Source organism: Dryobates pubescens, chromosome 9 (assembly GCF_014839835.1).
Source record: "Dryobates pubescens isolate bDryPub1 chromosome 9, bDryPub1.pri, whole genome shotgun sequence".
Classification (NCBI taxonomy): Eukaryota; Metazoa; Chordata; class Aves; order Piciformes; family Picidae; genus Dryobates; species Dryobates pubescens.
In genome coordinates, this window is record NC_071620.1 from 3,701,016 (window position 1) to 3,718,971 (window position 17,956).

General features: G+C 43.4%; 1 protein-coding gene across 1 annotated transcript in view; it reads right to left on the reverse strand.

The window, feature by feature from the left end:
- EPB41L4B (erythrocyte membrane protein band 4.1 like 4B) overlaps positions 1–17,956 on the reverse strand; it is a 200,057-nt gene that overhangs the window by 15,796 nt on the left and 166,305 nt on the right. Inside the window, exons 20-22 of the mRNA XM_054164396.1 lie at positions 17,174–17,278; positions 11,020–11,158; positions 10,493–10,570 (exon numbers count right to left, since the gene is read on the reverse strand). Of these exons, the coding sequence (XP_054020371.1) occupies positions 10,493–10,570; positions 11,020–11,158; positions 17,174–17,278 (322 nt within the window). The remainder of the gene's footprint in view (positions 1–10,492; positions 10,571–11,019; positions 11,159–17,173; positions 17,279–17,956) is intronic.

Genomic DNA, 17,956 nt, shown 5'->3' on the forward strand with positions numbered 1-17,956 from the left:
AAAATCTTGTGTCCAAACATAACAGCTCATTTACAGATTCAAACACCAGCACTTTGCCAGGTTACCGCCATGAAACACATCAGATACCTCTGCATCTGTTGAGTCCCTCATTAAAGCAATACACTATCAAAGTAAAGGTATTGTTCCTTTTCTCAGTTTATTTTCATCTTTTCAAGAACAAATTGGCATGCTACCTTAAAAGCCAGTCTCCTGGTCTGAGACACTGTACTCGGGCATGTTCCATAGCTAAAGAGATTAGTCCCAGCCAAGGGATAATTCAAATCAACTAGGGTTATTACCACATAGGCTAACTCTCACCCATCCTTAATTACAGCAGAAATTTCTCCTTTGGACTGAGAGAAAAAGTACAGAACTCTCCTGCTCGAGTCAGAAATGACAGCTATTTCAATGCCAGAAGGCTGCTCTATCATTTGAGCAGAGCTGTGATTGCCCATAATTTGTTTAATGGGCAAAGGATGCAGGAGATCAATTATTAAACACATCTCTGTAAAACTGCCTGAAGAAGATTATAATGCTGCAGTGAATGGGAAAAGGGAAATGGGAGAGAGGCCAAACAATGGCAGTCCTCTCCCTGGAGGTCTGCTTGTGGCACCTCTTCAGGGGAAGAAACACCCTGCAAATAAAATGTCACAGGCAGATCCTGCCAGTGACTTCCTGCTCATCCCAGGAGGAGCTCACAGGGAAGCCAAACTGGGAGCTGGGGATTTCCTGCAAGGCACATTTCCTGCATCACTGCCTCCATGTTTGCTCAACTCAGATGCATCATGAGTGCCAAACTGTGCATAAATTCAGGTGACCAGAAGCCCACTGTACTTGGCACACAATTTCCCATCTTCAGTACTGCCAACAGGGTTCTCAGGAGGGTGTGTGCACATGGCTTAGTGTGTATACCAGATGGCATGGGCACCTCCTTCATCAAAATCCATCCTGGCAGCACCTGGCACTTTGCCAGAAGTGGTAAGGTGATGGTCTACAACATTGGAGCACTTGCAAGACTGTAGTCAACTTTTTGCCAGAGAAACAATAAATGACATCAACTTGCTAACTGAGTTTCATAGAGGTTTGCTCTCCTGAATTCCAAGGATGTTGCTCCTAAGAAGATGGTTGTTGAACATGAGATGAATGCTGTGCCATGAAGCAAGCCATAAATCCATAGTTACTCCATAGGGATGCTTTTGGGGACCGAGTTCCAAGGAATAAGTTTAAGGAGTAGGCAATAACTGTTCTCTAGTCAAGAGGTTGAAACTGGATGTACAGGACATCTACCTCTGTAGAAATTTTCTTCCTCAGCCCAAAACAGGTTAGCATGTGGTTTTTCAGAAGATGATACAAGGGGTAATGAACAGAGAAGGACTCTTTCTACATTGTTTTATAAGGCAGTTACCATGAGCGTTGATTAGCTGGAATTAAGCGACGCCTGTTTTCTTCCTTCCTCGATTAAACTACAGTTTTCCTCAATGATCTACATTACTTGGGATAAGGCACAGAAACCATGGAATTAACACAGACATGCTGAGATTTAGGCAAACTTCCATCTTACTACTTCACCTTCCTCTGAGTTACAAGACTGGTACTAGGCTCTGCCCAGGTCAATGCAAAAGATCTGGCCTGACGTCAATCTCACAAACCCATAACCAGGTCTCTGCTTTGCTTTTATTTGCTAGTAGTCAGACTACAACAAATTAAAGAGATATTATGCATCAGCGGGGGATTTTTCCCACTGTTGTAAACAACAATAAAAAGCAAAGGAAAAAATCAGTAGAATGGCCACGACAGAAAATCTGTGGCCACTTAGACCAGCACCACTTGTGGTTCATTAGAAGAGACTGGAACTGCTTAGGAATTCTTATCAGAGTGAATGCATTACAAAAGAATCAGTGTTGATTCATCCTTCTCCATACTTAAAAAGGTTATTTTTAAATGGTTTTACTCAGTGCTTTGTCAGAGGATTTTCTAGTGCCTAATTGAGAAATGTTTTGTCTAGAAACACGAGTTCATTGAAATTAATTAGTACTTGGAACGGAAACACTTCACAGTGAAAACATTTCAAAATGGCCTGATCCTTCTCTCTACCCTTCTTACCACACTTTGACATTTCATTCAGGATGTCTTCCAAAATATAGACTTGAAAAAAAACAAAGGAAGGCAACCAGATTTGATTTGTCCAAAGAAGGAGAAGAAAAAAAATCCTATCAGTTCTGACTATTCATCTGAGTGGCAAATAAAATTTGCTTGCTCTTTGTGCTGGTATTACAAGTTGTGTCACCCAGACAGTCATAAAAACAGCTCAGAAGGCAGATGTTTGCCTGTTCTGTTGGAGCTTGGAGGCAGCACTCAATTGAAGTTCCACAGAACAGCCAAGCATTTACCATCACACTTGCTATCACACTGGAAAAGATGTGAATTAAAATTACACATATATCAATTCATTAGTGGGTTGGAAAGCAAACAAACACACAAGAGTTGCTGGAGGCTAAATGCAGGTGTCACTAACCACAGTGAGGAAATGAGATTATGAACTTCACAGCTCCTGAGACCACAGGAATGATGTACTTCTCAGGCCAAAAGGAAAGGTGATTAATATGCCCTTTCCAAAAGACTTTGAGACATGATTGGTTGATCATTACTTTCATTGACAGCAAACATCACAGAATCAACCAGGTTGGAAAAGACCTCAGAGATCATCAAGTCCTGCCTATTACTTAATACCTAACACCTCATGACAACTAAACCATGGCTCCAAGTGCCACATCCAATCCTTTTTTGAGCACCTCCAGGGATGGTGACTCCACCACCTCCCTGGGCAGCTCATTCCAATGGCCAATCTCTCCCTCTGGGAAGAACTTTCTCCTCACCTCCAGCCTAAACTTTTCCTGGCACAGCTTGAGACTGTGTCCTCTTGTTCTGGTGCTGGTTGCCTGGGAGAAGAGACCAACTCCCACCTGGCTACAACCTCCTTTCAGATAGTTGTAGAAAGCAATTAAGTCTCCCCTGAGCCTCCTCTTTTCCAGGCTAAACAACCCCAGCTCCCTCAGGCTCTCCTCAACAGGGAAAGGCTCCTCATAAAAAGATATGCCTAGTTTTAAGTATGCTTTTTGCAGAGAAACTGAACATTTTTCTATCACATGGATTACTGTAGAGTCAGAAAGGAGATTTAGCCAGTGAATCCAAAAGTTGATGCTCTAAGCCTGAAAATCCCTATCTAGCTATTGTTCACTTTCATTCCTCTTAGGCAGATCTAAAACCTATTTTCTGCTGCTAAAAACATGAAACATGTTCACTTGAAAAGTGAAACAATAATCTGAAAGAACAAAAAGTCTTGACCAAAAGTATGATTGAATATATCAGACCTGATTTACAGCAAGATGCAGGTTCTAAAGATTTGCCTTCTCAGTTAGTTTTTTTCACCTCTCCTAACCACTGCTGAATTGCTGGCAATCTACATCACTTCTGAGACACTTTAGAAAACCTTTGGACTAAAAATTGTTATTTCACTTATTACACAAAAAAAGAGAAGGGCAAGACAGTCTTGCACTGCTTTGTCTATGGTGTTTGGCAATTGCAGGTGCTCTGCATCATTATCAGCAAATTTGCAGATGACACCAAATTGGGAGCAGATGTTGATCTGTTAGAGGGTAGAAGGGATCTGCAGAGGGACCTTGACAGGTTGGACAGATGAGCAGAGTCCAACAGGATGGCATTCAACAAGTCCAAGTGCTGGGTGCTGCACTTTGGCCACAACAACCCCATGCAGTGCTACAGGCTGGGGTCAGAGTGGCTGGAGAGCAGCCAAACAGAAAGGGACCTGGGGGTGCTGATTGACAGCAGCTGAACATGAACCAGCAGGGTGCTCAGGTGGCTAAGAAGGCCAATGGCATCCTGGCCTGTATCAGGAATAGTGTGGCCAGCAGGAGCAGGGAAGTCATTGTGCCCCTGTACTCAGCACTGCTTAGGCTACACCTTGAGTCCTGTGTCCAGTTCTGGGCCCCTCAATGTAAGAAGGACATTGAGACTCTTGAACGTGTCCAGAGTAGGGCAAGGAGGTTGGGGAGAGGCCTCGAGCACAGCCCTGTGAGGAGAGGCTGAGGGAGCTGGGGTTGCTTAGCCTGGAGAAGAGGAAGCTCAGGGGAGACCTCATTGCTCTCTACAAATACCTGAAGGGAGGTTGAAGCCACATGGGGGTTGGGCTCTTCTCCCAGGCAACCAGCAACAGAACAAGAGGACACAGTCTCAAGCTGTGCCAGGGGAGGTTTAGGCTGGAGGTCAGGAGGAAGTTCTTCACAGAGAGAGTTGTTAGCCATTGGAATGTGCTACCCAGGGAGGTGGTGGAGTCACTGTCCCTGGAGGGGTTCAAGAGGGGATTGGACGTGGCACTTGGTGCCATGGTCTAGTAGGCATGAGGTCTTGGGTGACAGGTTGGACTTGAGGTCTTTTCCAACCTTGCTAATTCTACGATTCTATGAAATCTTTTCTCTCAGGTTTGGAAAAGGCAAATAATTTCCTGCTGTTTTCCACCAACAGATGGCAGGTGAAGCTCTAGAAATTTATTCCCTTGATACAGCATGAAATAAGAAAACCTACAGTTTGCCAGTATATAGCTGGCTATAAATCAGCACTCTTTAATGTCTCTTCAAATGTGATCAAGATTTAGTCCTGGCTTATCCACCTGGCAGTGTAAGCTCTAGTCCAAATTTAGAAACATCCAAAGTTTGTATATAAAACTGTTCATTCTTAATTCTTTTATCATACACCATTAGGTCAAACCAAAGTTTGCCCACAGCATCTTTCTGTCATGGTTGATAAGGTGCTTCTCTGCATGGTGCAGTAGCTGTTACATTCACTCAGGTTCTTAGGATCCATTTTTCTGTAATTAAGCAAGAAAGCTCTCTGTTCACACCCATGTCACAAATCATACTGACTGTATGAACAGAATGGCTTGCCTGAAACTGAGAGCAGCCTGCAGAAAGGGACTTGGGGACACTTGTAGGAGAAGGGCTGATTTCAGATAGCTTTGGAAGGTTATGCTTGGTCTCTGAGTTGGAAAAGAATGTAAACACCTTGTTACTGAAGGAGAGAAATTGGCCAGAATTTGGTTGGATGAGTTCAAACATTGTTTAGGTTTTTTTTAGCCTATCGTATGCCTTAACTACAGGCATGCCAGTAAAGAATAGCCAATTGAGATGTGACACATATGTCTGCTGAGAGACTAGAGAACTTTGCTGTATAACATAATAAATGTCTTCCCCTGCTTACACCTTGTCCTGGAAGCTGTACTCAGGGTGGCGGGACAGCTAGACTACAACAAATGTTTCTTCACCATGAGAGTGGTGAAGCCCTGGAATGGATTGTCCAGGGAGGTGGTTGAGGCCCCATCCCTGGAGGTGTTTAAGCCCAGGCTGGATGAGGCTCTGGGGTGTCCCTGCCCATGGCAGGGGGGGTTGGAACTTGATGATCCTTGTGGTCCCTTCCAACCCTGACTGATTCTATGATTCTATGACTTTCAAAGCTTTGACTTCCAGTTCCATAAAAAAATAGAAACATGGGGAGAGAGGGGAGGACAGAGAGAGTCCAGTCACAGAAAGCCCTATTACACTGATAAAACTAATTTTAATAACTCCCATAAGCATACTTGTAATGTGATACTATCTTTCTTTACATATAATTGCACCATTTTTTCTTAAATCCCTTTTTTTTTAGTTCTGAAACACAGAATCAGAAGTGACTGAATCTCAGTAGATGAAGGAAAGGCTGTGGATGTTGTTATCTGGACCTTGGAAAAGCCTTTGACACTGTCCCCCACAGCATTTTCCTGGAGAAACTGGCTGCATGGGGCTTGGATGGGTGGATTCTTTGCTGGGTTAAAAACGAGCTGGATGGCCAGGCACAGATAGTGGCAGTGAAGGGAATTTAATCCAGTTGGCATCCAGTCATTACCAGTATTCTTCAGGGCTACATGCTGTGGCCAGTTCTGAACCATCTGGATGAGGGAATGGAGTGTATCCTTGGTAAGTCTGCAGATGACACTGAATAGGCTGAGTGTGTTGATCTGCTTGAAGGTAGGAAGGATCTGAAGAGGGATGTGGACAGGCTGGATTGATGTGCTGAGGTCAAGTGTATGAGGTTTAACAAGGCCAAGTACCAGGTCCTGTACTTGGGTTATGACAACTCCAAGCAATGCTACAGGTTTGGGAGAGAGTGGCCGGAAGGCTACCAGTTAGAAAAGGACCTGGGGGTATTGGTTGACAGGGACCAGGGAAGTGATTTCACTCCTGTAGTGAGCTCTAGTGAGGCCACATCTCAAGTACTGCGTTTGATTTTGGGCCCCCTCACTACAAGTAGGATATTGAGGTGCCAGAGCATGTCCAGAAAAGGGCAATGAAGTCTAGAGAACAAATGTTATGAGGAGCAGCTGAGGGAACTGGAATTGTTTAGTCTGGAGAAGAGGAGGCTGACAGGAGACTTCATTGCTGTCTACAATTACCTGAAAGAAGGTTGGAGTGAGGTGGGTGTTGGTCTCATCTCCCTATTATCAAGTGATAGAATGAGAGAAAATGAAATTGCAGCAGGTCAGATTTAGATTGGATATCAGGAAAAGTATCTTTACTGAAAAGGTGGTCAGGCATTGGAATAGGCAACCCAGGGAGGTGGTGGAGTTACACTCCCCAGAGGTGTTCAGAAAACGTGTGGACATGGCACTTCATGAAATGGTTTAATGGTTATGGTGCTGTCAGTTTGATGATTGGACTTGATGATCACCGAGGTCTTTTCCAGCCAAACCAATTCCACGTTTTAGGTGCTCAGTTTAGGTGCTTTAGTCTTTCTAGTCCTGACAATGAAGAAAGGTGTTTGATTCTCTTCAGGAAAACTGACTTATGTAGGAACCTGAGCTTCCAATCCTATCACCTCAGGCAAATGCCCCATGTTGGGCAGCACGAATGATCCCTTTAGATATTGCACCTGTCACTGAATGTGAAACAAATGGGTGCAATTAACAAGCCATTTCTCAAAAGCCAGGTCATAAGAGGCAAAACCAGCATGCTACCAGTGACCTGACAGTAACATGATACTAAGCTCAACGTGAACTTGACCCTCAAATGACAGCACATGTTAGCACAACAGAATTATTAAGTAATCACACTGGCTCAAAGTTATACATTTCCCCCTCGCTTGCTTTTGTCTGGAGACTCTCCCCCTGAAGAGTAAACTTTTCATTCAAACCTCAGCTGAGAGCAGCCTGTAGCCAGTGAAACTACAGAGAAAGGTCTGTAAACAATAACTGCTCTGTAGAGAACAAGCTGACCTTTAGAGATGTTAAACAAAACAAAAAAGGGTTGAGTGATGCTGTGCAGTATGTGGTCTCCAAAGTATTAAAACTAAGATAGTCCTGGAAGGTTAATTTATGAACATAAAGAGTCAGTGCATGGTGGGGTAGGAAAGGGGAAAGCAGGATTAGATAAAATATTTAGGGAAAATAGCCAGGAGAAAGAAAAATGTTTAATGCTGACTTCCACTACATGGAAACAACCCCCAAACTTATGTCATTTAGTGCAAGTCAGCTGCTAAAGTTTACATGAGAGATTCTTGTTAAAATTCTCATTCATAGGGTAAGATATGGTGTAATGTTTTTCAGAATAAGGAATTCATTGGTAAGCTCCAAAAGCTAACTGGTTACTGTTTAGCCACAAACATGTCATCAACACAGAGAAGGACAGCCTAACCTGTAGAACTTCATCGAATCTTTTAGGTTGGAAAAGACCTTCAAGATTGAGTCCAGCTGTTAACCTAATACTACCAAATTCATCACTAAATCATGTCACTAAATGCTATGCCTACATACATTTTAAACACTTCTAGGGATGGTGACCCAACCACTTCCCTGACCAGCCTATTCCAATGCCAGGTAAGGAATTTTTTGTAATATCCAATCTAAACCTCTGCCATCCTGAGGCCCTTTCCTCTGTTCCTTGGGAAGAGATTCAGTTCTGAGCTCCTCAGTTTAGGAAAGATGTTGAGTTGCTGGAAGGTGTCCAGAGAAGGGCAACAAAGCTGGGGAGGGGTTTGGAGCACAGCCCTATGGAGGAGAGGCTGAGGGAGCTGGGGTTGCTTAGCCTGGAGAAGAGGAGGCTCAGAGGAGACCTTCTTGCTCTCTACAACTCCCTGAAGGGAGGTTGTAGCCAGGTGGGGGTTGGGCTCTTCTCCCAGGCAAGCAGCACCAGAACAAGAGGACACAGTCTCAAGATGTTCCAGGGGAGGTTTAGGCTGGATGTTAGAAAGAAGTTCTTCATAGAAAGAGTGATTGGCCATTGGAATGTGCTGCCCAGGGAGGTGGTGGAGTTACCATCACTGGAGGTGTTTAGGAAGAGACTGGATGGGACACTTGGTGCCATGGTTTAGTAGTCATGAGATCTTGGGTGACAGGTTGGACTTGATCTCTGAGGTCTCTTCCAACCTTATTGATTGTATGATTGTATATGTACTGTACAATTCTTGGGGCACAAAGACTGTTCAGTTGACCAGGTTGGAGAGGAAGGACAAGAAAGGGGTTAGCAGGAACAGTGTAGATGATAGCTCTCGGATGAAAGGTGAAGAGCATGCTTATTGAACCCCTTGAAGTTACAGAGGGGCCATCAAATTCCTTCAGGGACTTTGTGAAGAAACAGTTCCATGGGCTTGAAACACTAGAAGGCAGAACAGCTAGATCTCTCTGTTCTTCCAGGGTTGGTGTTCATTCCCAAACTGCAATATACCACTGACAGTCAGTTGGTCCCTAGCTCCTGCCCAGCTCCCTGTACCAAACCTGTCTCCCCATCTGCAGCAAGTCTCTAGGCATAGCACACACATGTCTCAACATGCCTCAAAGTCAAAAAGTCATGGCTGAATATTCACAGCCCTGCCTGCAAGCAGGAAGGGGCCTAGGAAGGCATAAGCCTTCACTTCAGCAGACTTACAGGGGAAGCAACATCTCTCATCCAGTGGTAACAGGACACAAGCAGTTACTTACAAAAAGGTCACATACTGGCTCTGAAGCAAATGGCATGCTCCCACAGCAGCTTTCCAATACTCTAAACTAGAACTTTAGCATGTAGTGAAACCAATGCCCAGGACAGAAGTCCCTGGAACCAAGAATGTTTATGCCAAAAACATAGTACTGTACCTATCATGCTTTCTACATGCTTTTAACATGCTTTCTGGAAGACAGCAAAAATGGTTTTGACAGCACAAGGAGACAATTGGTACTAGGGCTAATTGCAATGCAACTAGCTTGGAGAAAGTTAAGGATCATACTGTGATCCTTTAACAAATCTGCTGGGAATCTAAAATGAAAGCCTGAGATCACTGAAGTAAAGAGGCATTTTGACTTCAGTGGGACCAGCATCTCTCCTTGGGTTTTAAGCAAGAACACAAAACACATACTTCTAAAAAAATGTTTTAAGAGTTAATAATCAACATGTTATAGACTGCTTTGCCTTCAAGTGGAGGAACTGCCCCTGTACTCAGCACTGGTTAGGCCACACTTTGAGGAATGTGTCCACTTCTGGGCACCTCAATTTAAGAAGGATATTGAGACACATGAATGTGTCCAGAGAAGGGCAACAAGGGTGGGGAGAGGTCTGGAGCACAGCCCTGTGAGGAGAGGCTGAGGGAGCTGGGGTTGCTTAGCCTGGAGAAGAGGAGGCTCAGGGGAGACCTTATTCCTCTCTACAACTCCCAGAAAGGAGGCTGTAGCCAGGTGAGGGTTGGTTTCTTTTCCCAGGCAACCTGTGACAGAAGAAGAGGGGACAGTCTCAAGCTGCGCCAGGAGAAGTTTAGGCTGGAGGTGAGGAGAAAGTTCTTCCCAGAAAGAGTAATTGGTCATTGGAATGTGCTGCTCAGGGAGGTGGTGGAGTTCCCATCCCTGGAGGTGTTCAAAAAGGGATCGGATGTGGCACTTGAAGCCATGGTTTAGTTGTCATGAGGTGTTAGGTGATAGGTTGGACCTGATGATCTCTGAGGTCTTTTCCAACCTTGTTGAGTCTATGATTCTGTGATTCTATGATTCTAAGAAAGTGCAGGCACACATCTTTGGAGTGGCTCTTGTGTAAGGCCTGAACACAAATTGTGGGCAGAAGGGACTTTTCAGACAACTCCCAAAAGCAAATCCATGACCACATTAGGAATCTATGTTAAAGGGACAAAGAAGCTTATGAAACCAGTGCAGCAACTGTAAAGATACCCAGACAGGAGAGAGAAATCAGCCAGCAATGAAAAAAAATCTCATTCAGATGATTAGCCATAACATTTGCTGATGTAGCCTGATTTCAGAGATGCTGATCTGAATTTGAGGGATATTCAGGATGACTGAATATCAAGGAAACTTACTTCATTCCTGTGCACTATCCAACATGCTGCACAGTAATCCCATTCATTTTGGCTGCAGAAAAATCACTGCCAAATTTTACATTTTTCCTGGCTGCAAACCGAAACTATTTACCATAGGTGTGGCCTCTGTGAAATCCATCAGGAGGTCACCTGGCTCCAAAGCAAATGCACTTCCAGCATCTGTGGAACTCTAAAAGCAAACAAGAAATCCAGCATTGAGAAAGACACTGCCTGGGTGATTTCTGTAATTGTGCTGGTTATTTCTGCATGCTTCCCCCCTAAAACATAGGTTGCCAAATGGATTTCACATTTCAGATTATGGTGTGTTTCTTTTTTGTTTATTATAGGACACAAGACAGACAACAAAATTAGGAACCTCTGAAATCAAGGTTAATATTAATTTGACTCTGATCCACTGCCCACTAAGCGATGAAAAACAATTACTGATTTTACTTTGTTCTCGTGGCAGGCTGTAAATGCTTTCTTACACAACATGTTAAACCCTATTACTACAACTCTGCATTAAAAACTACTCCTAAATGTGGAAGTACTTCATGCAAGGAAAACATTATCTGCAACTTCCTCCTACCCTTCCTGAATACATTCACATGGACATAAGCTCATCTCTTTGCATGTTACCTTGCCACCAGGTGAAACCTGTGTTTGTCCTTCTGATGCCTGTGGTGTACATGCTTTCTGTGACCCAGGAGATGCTGAAGACACAGGTGTTGATGTTGCTGCTGCTGCTGCCAGTGCTGGAGGAAGGTCATCTTCATCACTGCCATTGATAAAAGCAGACAGATCTTCTCATTAGGAAATGTCACCAGACTCTTGACCATGTGTTGGAGGAAGCATTGGCAACCTGTATATCAGTTATGGTCACAGTATCACAGTATCAAAGTACAGTAGAGGTTGGAAGGGACCTCAAGAGATCATTTGATCCACCCCCCAACCAGAGCAGGATCACTTAGGGTAATCCTCACAGGAATGCATCCAGGTGGATTTGGAAAGTCTCCAGAGAAGGAGACTCCACAGACTTTCTGGGCAGCCTGTTCCAGGGCTCTTGTCACCCTCACTGTGAAGAAGTTTCCCCTCATGTAGAGGTGAAATCTTCCATGTTCAATCTTGAACCTGTTGTTTCTTGTCTTATTATTGAGCACCATCAAAAAGAGCTTGGCCCCCTCCACTTGACACCCACTCCTGAGATATTTATACACACACTGATGTCCAGTCCTTTGGAGTGGAATTCTGTTTACTCTTGCATCTGTAATGCAGCCAACTTTTCAATTACATTAGATTTTTAAGAAGTTTTAATGTGTCTTTAAAAGTGGATTGTCGAAGTAATTCTCATCTGAAAATGCAAATCTCAGTATGATGGGCAAGTAGTGTTTCTATGGAGTATGTATACCTGAATAAACAAAATTATTTGATATTGCTCTGCTTCAATGTCTATTCTGTTGTACAAAAGCTGGCAGTACAGTATCTGAAGGGGGGCTACAAGAAAGCTGGGGAGGGACTTTTTAGGGTGTCAGGGAGTGATAGGACTAGGGGGAATGGACCAAAACTAGAAATGGGTAGACTCAGATTGGATATTAGGAAGTAGTTCCTCCCCATGAGGGTGGTGAGACACTGGAACAGGTTGCCCAGGGAGGTGGTGGCAGCGGCAGCCTCATCCGTGGAGGCTTTTAAGGCTAGGTTGGATGTGGCTGTAAGCAGCCTGCTGTAGTGTGAGGTGTCCCTGCCCATGGCAGGGGAGTTACAACTGGATGATCCTTGAGGTCCCTTCCAACCCTGACAATTCTATGATTCTATCTGGTCAGATCTATCCATGTGACTCTCCTTCACAAGCTTTAGATCAACAGGAGTTTTGAGACCTACTATGCAGCTAGTCTGTGCTATTATTTTCAAACTGTTTTTAAAGGACTTTGACTCCACAAAGGAGCTTTTAAGAAACATTCTAGTTTTCCCTGCCCCATTTATTCCATTTACAGAGGAAGTATTTCATTTAAACCATGTTGCATGCTTCCCTTGGGCTCTAGGCCACCAAGCTGAGATCTTTCCATCTCACCTATTGTCACCATTAAATGAAAGCCAGTAGAGAATATTACAACCTCATTTATTTCTGTAGAGGCCCATTGGCTATGAATCATGAGGCTCAGTGCACCTAGAGGCAGGACCTTTCCAATTGCTAATTCCAATTGCTAATTGCAATTACATGGAGTCACAATTATTGCAGTCACAATTTGCCTTACTGAACCTTTACTACTGGGAATGGTGTGTGAAAAGGAAAGACTGCAGCCTGACAGTTTAAAGCATGGGGGGAAATGATGAGAAAGTTATTTCTTTTCATAAAATGGCACAAATTTTAACTACCAACTAGACAGTCACTGTGTGCAAGAAGCCTGCCATGCAAGTCTGAGAGATGTTTCAAGAACAGAACTTGATTTGGTTTACTACTGCTTGAAGGCAGCATGCCTGGGCAACACAGTGGTTCAAAACTACATGGCATACAGGGTACATAGGCTTGTGGTGGATTGCTTGGGCAACAGCAATGGTTTCTTTTTTCTGTTATTATATAAAACTGTGGTGGTTAATGTTTTTTTTCCCCCCAGGCTTCAATTTGTATTTCTTCCAGTTAATGAGAGAAATCAGCACAAGAGGGTCAGAGTGGCTGGAGAGTGGCCAGGCAGAAAGGGACCTGGGGGTACTGGTTGATAGTAGGCTGAACATGAGCCAGCAGTGTGCCCAGGTGGCCAAGAAGGCCAATGGCATCCTGGCCTGGATCAGGAATAGTGTGGCCAGCAGGAGCAGGGAAGTCGTTCTGCCTGAAGGGAGGTTGTAGCCAGGTGGGGATTGGTCTCTTCTCCCAGGCGACCAGCACCAGAACTGGAGGACACAGTCTCAAGATGTGCCAGGGGAGGTTTAGGCTGGATTTTAGGAAGAAATTCTTCCCAGAAGGAGAGATTGGCCATTGGAATGTGCTGCCCAGGAAGTGGCGGAGTCACCATCACTGGTGGTGTTTAAAGGAAGAGACTGAATGAGGCACTTGGTGCCATGGTTTAGTTGATTAGATGGTGTTTGGTGATAGGTTGGACTCGATGATCTCAAAGGTCTTTTCCAACCTAGTTAATTCTGTTCTATTCTAAAATACCCTGGTCTTATTCAGGAAAGAAAATGCAAATCTTTTGGACCTGGTCAATAGCTTTTTTTACTAACACATTAAGCCAGAGTTGGCCTAGTTAATCTCTCATGTAACTGACATTTTCTCAGTCTTTGCTCCCCACTCTCAGGAGCAGTACACTGGCACCCTCCCCATCCTTGCTGGGCAAAGCTGCTCTATTGCACGCAAGGAAGAGGAAAACTGTCGAGAACTTGCCAGTTCAGAAAGGCTTCTTAGTGTCTGTGAACCAAAGCTAAGGGTTAGGGATCAGTCTTACCAGTCATCAAGCCATGAGCACCCTAGCAGTAAGACTGAGAATTTGCTTTCTTCAGTATTTCTTTCACAATACTCCTTTACAATTTCTTTGCATTTCCCAGTTTTGCATTCCAGACACAAGACAATGTAAATGGGATAGAATGTGAGCATATCAGCTAGGGCTCCTTTGGCTCTACATCTGGCCATAGCATAGATGACGTGTGGTTAGATGTGTTGGTGGGCTGTTCCTCATGCCTAACATTGGACAACTGAAAATCTATATGTAGGCAAGACATGCTCAAAATTGCTTCTTAAAAAAATCACAAATCAAAATCACTCCTGAACAGACACACTCTTTTTTTTATTCCCCCCTTGAAAAAATACTCTTTAAATATTGCATCTCTCTCTGTGTGTAATTACATTGTCTTTTCTATCACATGACCCTGCCCATAGTCTCCTTTCTATTACACCGGCTCACATCCCATTGCTCACCACATCAGCTCTTGCCATCTCAAACACCACTGCATTCTCCATAGTACTGTAACTCCTCATGGCCCCTAGCATCCTCATTTTCTTAGTGCTGTTCTCAGGTGTGGGGCCACATGTTCTGTATGAGCTTAAAGCTCTGGGGGACTGGCTGATGGGTCACTTACAGGAAAGGGAGGTGCTCAGCCTCTGGCCCAAGATTTTCTCTTTGCCATTTAAGAATAGGTTGGCTAAACACTTCCTCAAACAAAAATCAGCAAAACCCAGCAAAAATCTGCTGTTACTTCAGATAGGTCCCCTTGAGGTACCTATTTTCATTATTTTATGCCCTATTACTCACACTTCTCCTTTGTCTGTCAGACAGAGGAAGTTTAGGCTAAAGGTTAGGAGAAAGCAGAGAGAGCTGTTAGCCGTTGGAATGTGCTCCCCAGGGAGGTGGTGGAGTCACCATCCCTGGAGGTGTTCAAGGGGGCATTGGATGTGGCACTTGGTGCCATGGTTTAGTAGTCATGAGGTGCTGGGTGACAGGTTGGACTTGATGATCTTTGAGGTCTTTTCCAACCTTATTGATTCTGTGATTCTATGATTATTCTATGCCCTATTACTTACACTTCTCCTTTGTCTGTCATCTTCCATTTATTGGTACACACATTCCCTCTAGCCCTAACATACCCTGGAGCAATTAATTTCACCCAGATTCTTTAAAAAATGATTGCTGTCTAGTCTTTGATATCTCCAACATCAACTTACCTTATTACTTTACATCAATGGTTCCACAGGAAACTTCTTGCTTTTGTGTACATAAACAAGGTAACCTTTACATCAAAATTATGTACACAACATATGTCTGTTTGCCTTGTCTGCCATTTGTATTTGAGGACCAAGTTTAACCACCTCTTTAGGTTAAAAGTTAAATTGAAAGCTTTCCCCAGTGTGTGTACCAAATCTGTGACAATACCTGCAACACCAGATGAACTTCTTGCCTGTCCTTACACATTACTGTGCTTAAAGAGGAGGATCAGCTGCCACATCCTGTTCATTACCTGCCACATGAAGAGCATCAGATTTTTCACACTAGGGGGAATGGAACAAAACTAGAAATGGTTAGATTCAGATTGGATGTTAGGAAGAAGTTCTTCCCTATGAGGATGGTGAGACACTGGAAGAGGTTGCCCAGGCAGGTGGTGGAAGCCTCATCCCTGGAGGTTTTGAAGGCCAGGCTGGATGTGGCTGTGAGCAACCTGATGTAGTGTGAGGTGTTTCTGCCCATGGCAGGGGGGTTGGAACTAGATGATCCTTGAGGTCCCTCCCAACCCTAACAGTTCTATGATTCTAAATAATTGATCCTATCAGTGTCACAGCATTTTCCTTTGCTCACTGCTAGCTACAAGTCTCTGTGTTATATAAAAATCTGAACAATCAAATGCATCTTGAAATATGTAGGAGACTGCCTTCTCCTGGCTTGTAGAAAAAGAAGTAGTAGAAGCTGAGTCTCATTTGAGAACAGGACACTGCTGTCTGAGCTATTCTGAGGAGAGTGAGTAAGTAGGTTTCACTCAGGCCTTGGGAAACTGCTCTTACCAAATTCCCTGCTGCCAAATTCCCTGTCGCACACTAGCTTTAGGATTAGAATCACAGAATCAGCCAGGGTGGAAGAGACCTCCAAAATGATAAAGTCCAACTGACCACCCAACCCTAACTAATCCACACAGAATCACAAAAAGCAAGCAGTAGGGAAAGCTGGGTTCTCTTAATAGCTTGCACTATTAATTACTATCTCCTGTCTCATTTTCAAACCATACTGGTTGAGGAATCACACCAAAAAAGAACATGTTAGGTGGCCTGCTGACTATCTCGTGGCTGTGTGTTATACTCCAGCCTTGGTCTCTTGGACAAACACCAATTTGTCTAATTGCTTGCTGTCCTCTTAGTTTCAATTTGCTTTATTCCTCTGTTCTTTCTTCCTAATAATTTTTCAGGTTTGGTAATGTAGATTGTTATTGTTTTTCCATAACAAAAGCCAGTGTTCTTAGTAGTGAGACAAAATAAGCCATATACTGATATCTCTTGGAGAAAAGAAAAACTTTTGCTAATGTTGCCATGCATTTAATGACACTAAAATTGCCAGAACGACTAACAGTTGTTATTCCACACAGAAAGCACACATATTTTTTCTTCATAATGACATTGGTGTGCTTGTATTAACAACTTCATGCTGACATTGTCCATTTTTCCCCCCTTAGTTTCTGGTGGCCTTGTCTGTCCTTTCACATGAAGGACACATCAACAAACTGATTTCCACATCTCTTCAATATTTCACATCTCCAAAGACTCCACGGATGAATTATATGTAAATGGTATGCCAAAGCCCTGTAGGCACAGATAGTATTGCTAGTATTAAGAGACTTTGCTGGGTGTAGGTTTAGTGGGCTCAGCAATTTCTGCATGTGACAAAATCATGGAGAGAGGGAGAGACAGAGGGCACACTTCCTGAGTGGATATAGCTGACAGCGCAATCTGACTACTCAACAGCTAAGGACTGTTTACCTCATTTTGCAAATGGGGTTGCAATGAAGCACAGAGCAGCTTGCTCCAGCTCACACAAGGTCTTCAACATGTCCTTTGCAAAAGACATGTTTAATTCCTAACCTATAAGATCAAAAAAAGGCAGAGAGCCTGCAGTTCTGAGGGTTGGTAATTACTTAAGGATGGTGCATTCATTTCCTATTAGAAGCTTCTCAGCAAAGAAAGGAATGGTTTCAAGTATAACATCATTATCATGTAATTGCATCCATGCCTTTCAGAAGGCATAGCTAGAGCAACAGACAGCATCCCTCTTCATTTCCAGCTGTAGCAGGCAAAACCATAAAGATAACGCTGTATGTTACTTACAAACTGTACTGCCTTGTTAACTTCCTCACACGAGAAACTTTAATCTCCTGCTTTTCGGTAGGGCCAGTTGAGGGAGCAGTTTCAGGTCTCACTGGAGTTGGACTTCTAAAAATAGAAAGAAGAATATATGTGGCACAGCCTTTACTTAAACCACTTCAGGCATATCAACAAAGTTCTAACTCATCAACACATATTTATCTTGAAATGTAGCAAGTACCCATCGAAGATCATCCTTTTGTTCCATTTATAGTTCATAGGCCAGTGTGCATGAACAGAAAAGAATGTGTGAACTCACCATCCTGTGCACTGCATATCATTTATGAAAGCAGTGAACTGATTACAAACACAGAGCCTATGCCAGAGAGTATGTGAAAATGTCACTGTTTCCAAAGTGCAGCATTTCAATAACAGGCCAGCAAAACAGTCACTCCAGAAGTATTTTTGCAAAAAAATATGTTTAACAGAACCTCAAAAATGAGTTTATTAATTGTGAAACCTGTTCTGCTTAAAATAGTTTTTGCCTGAAAACAAAACATTATCTTTCTGCATTTGAAAAAGCAGCTCAAGGGGAAGAAACAAATGAATTTGATCCAAGAAAAGGTTACTTGCTAGGAAAAAAAAGCAAAACTCAGATATATTTCAGGTGCTCATGAATGTGAAACACATCTGCAGGGCTCCAGCAAAGGACAGAAATGGGAACGAGGGGACCCACATTAAAGAATATTCTTTATAACCATTTATCAGTAGATTTAATTAAGGCTTCAATGCAAAAAGCATAAATAC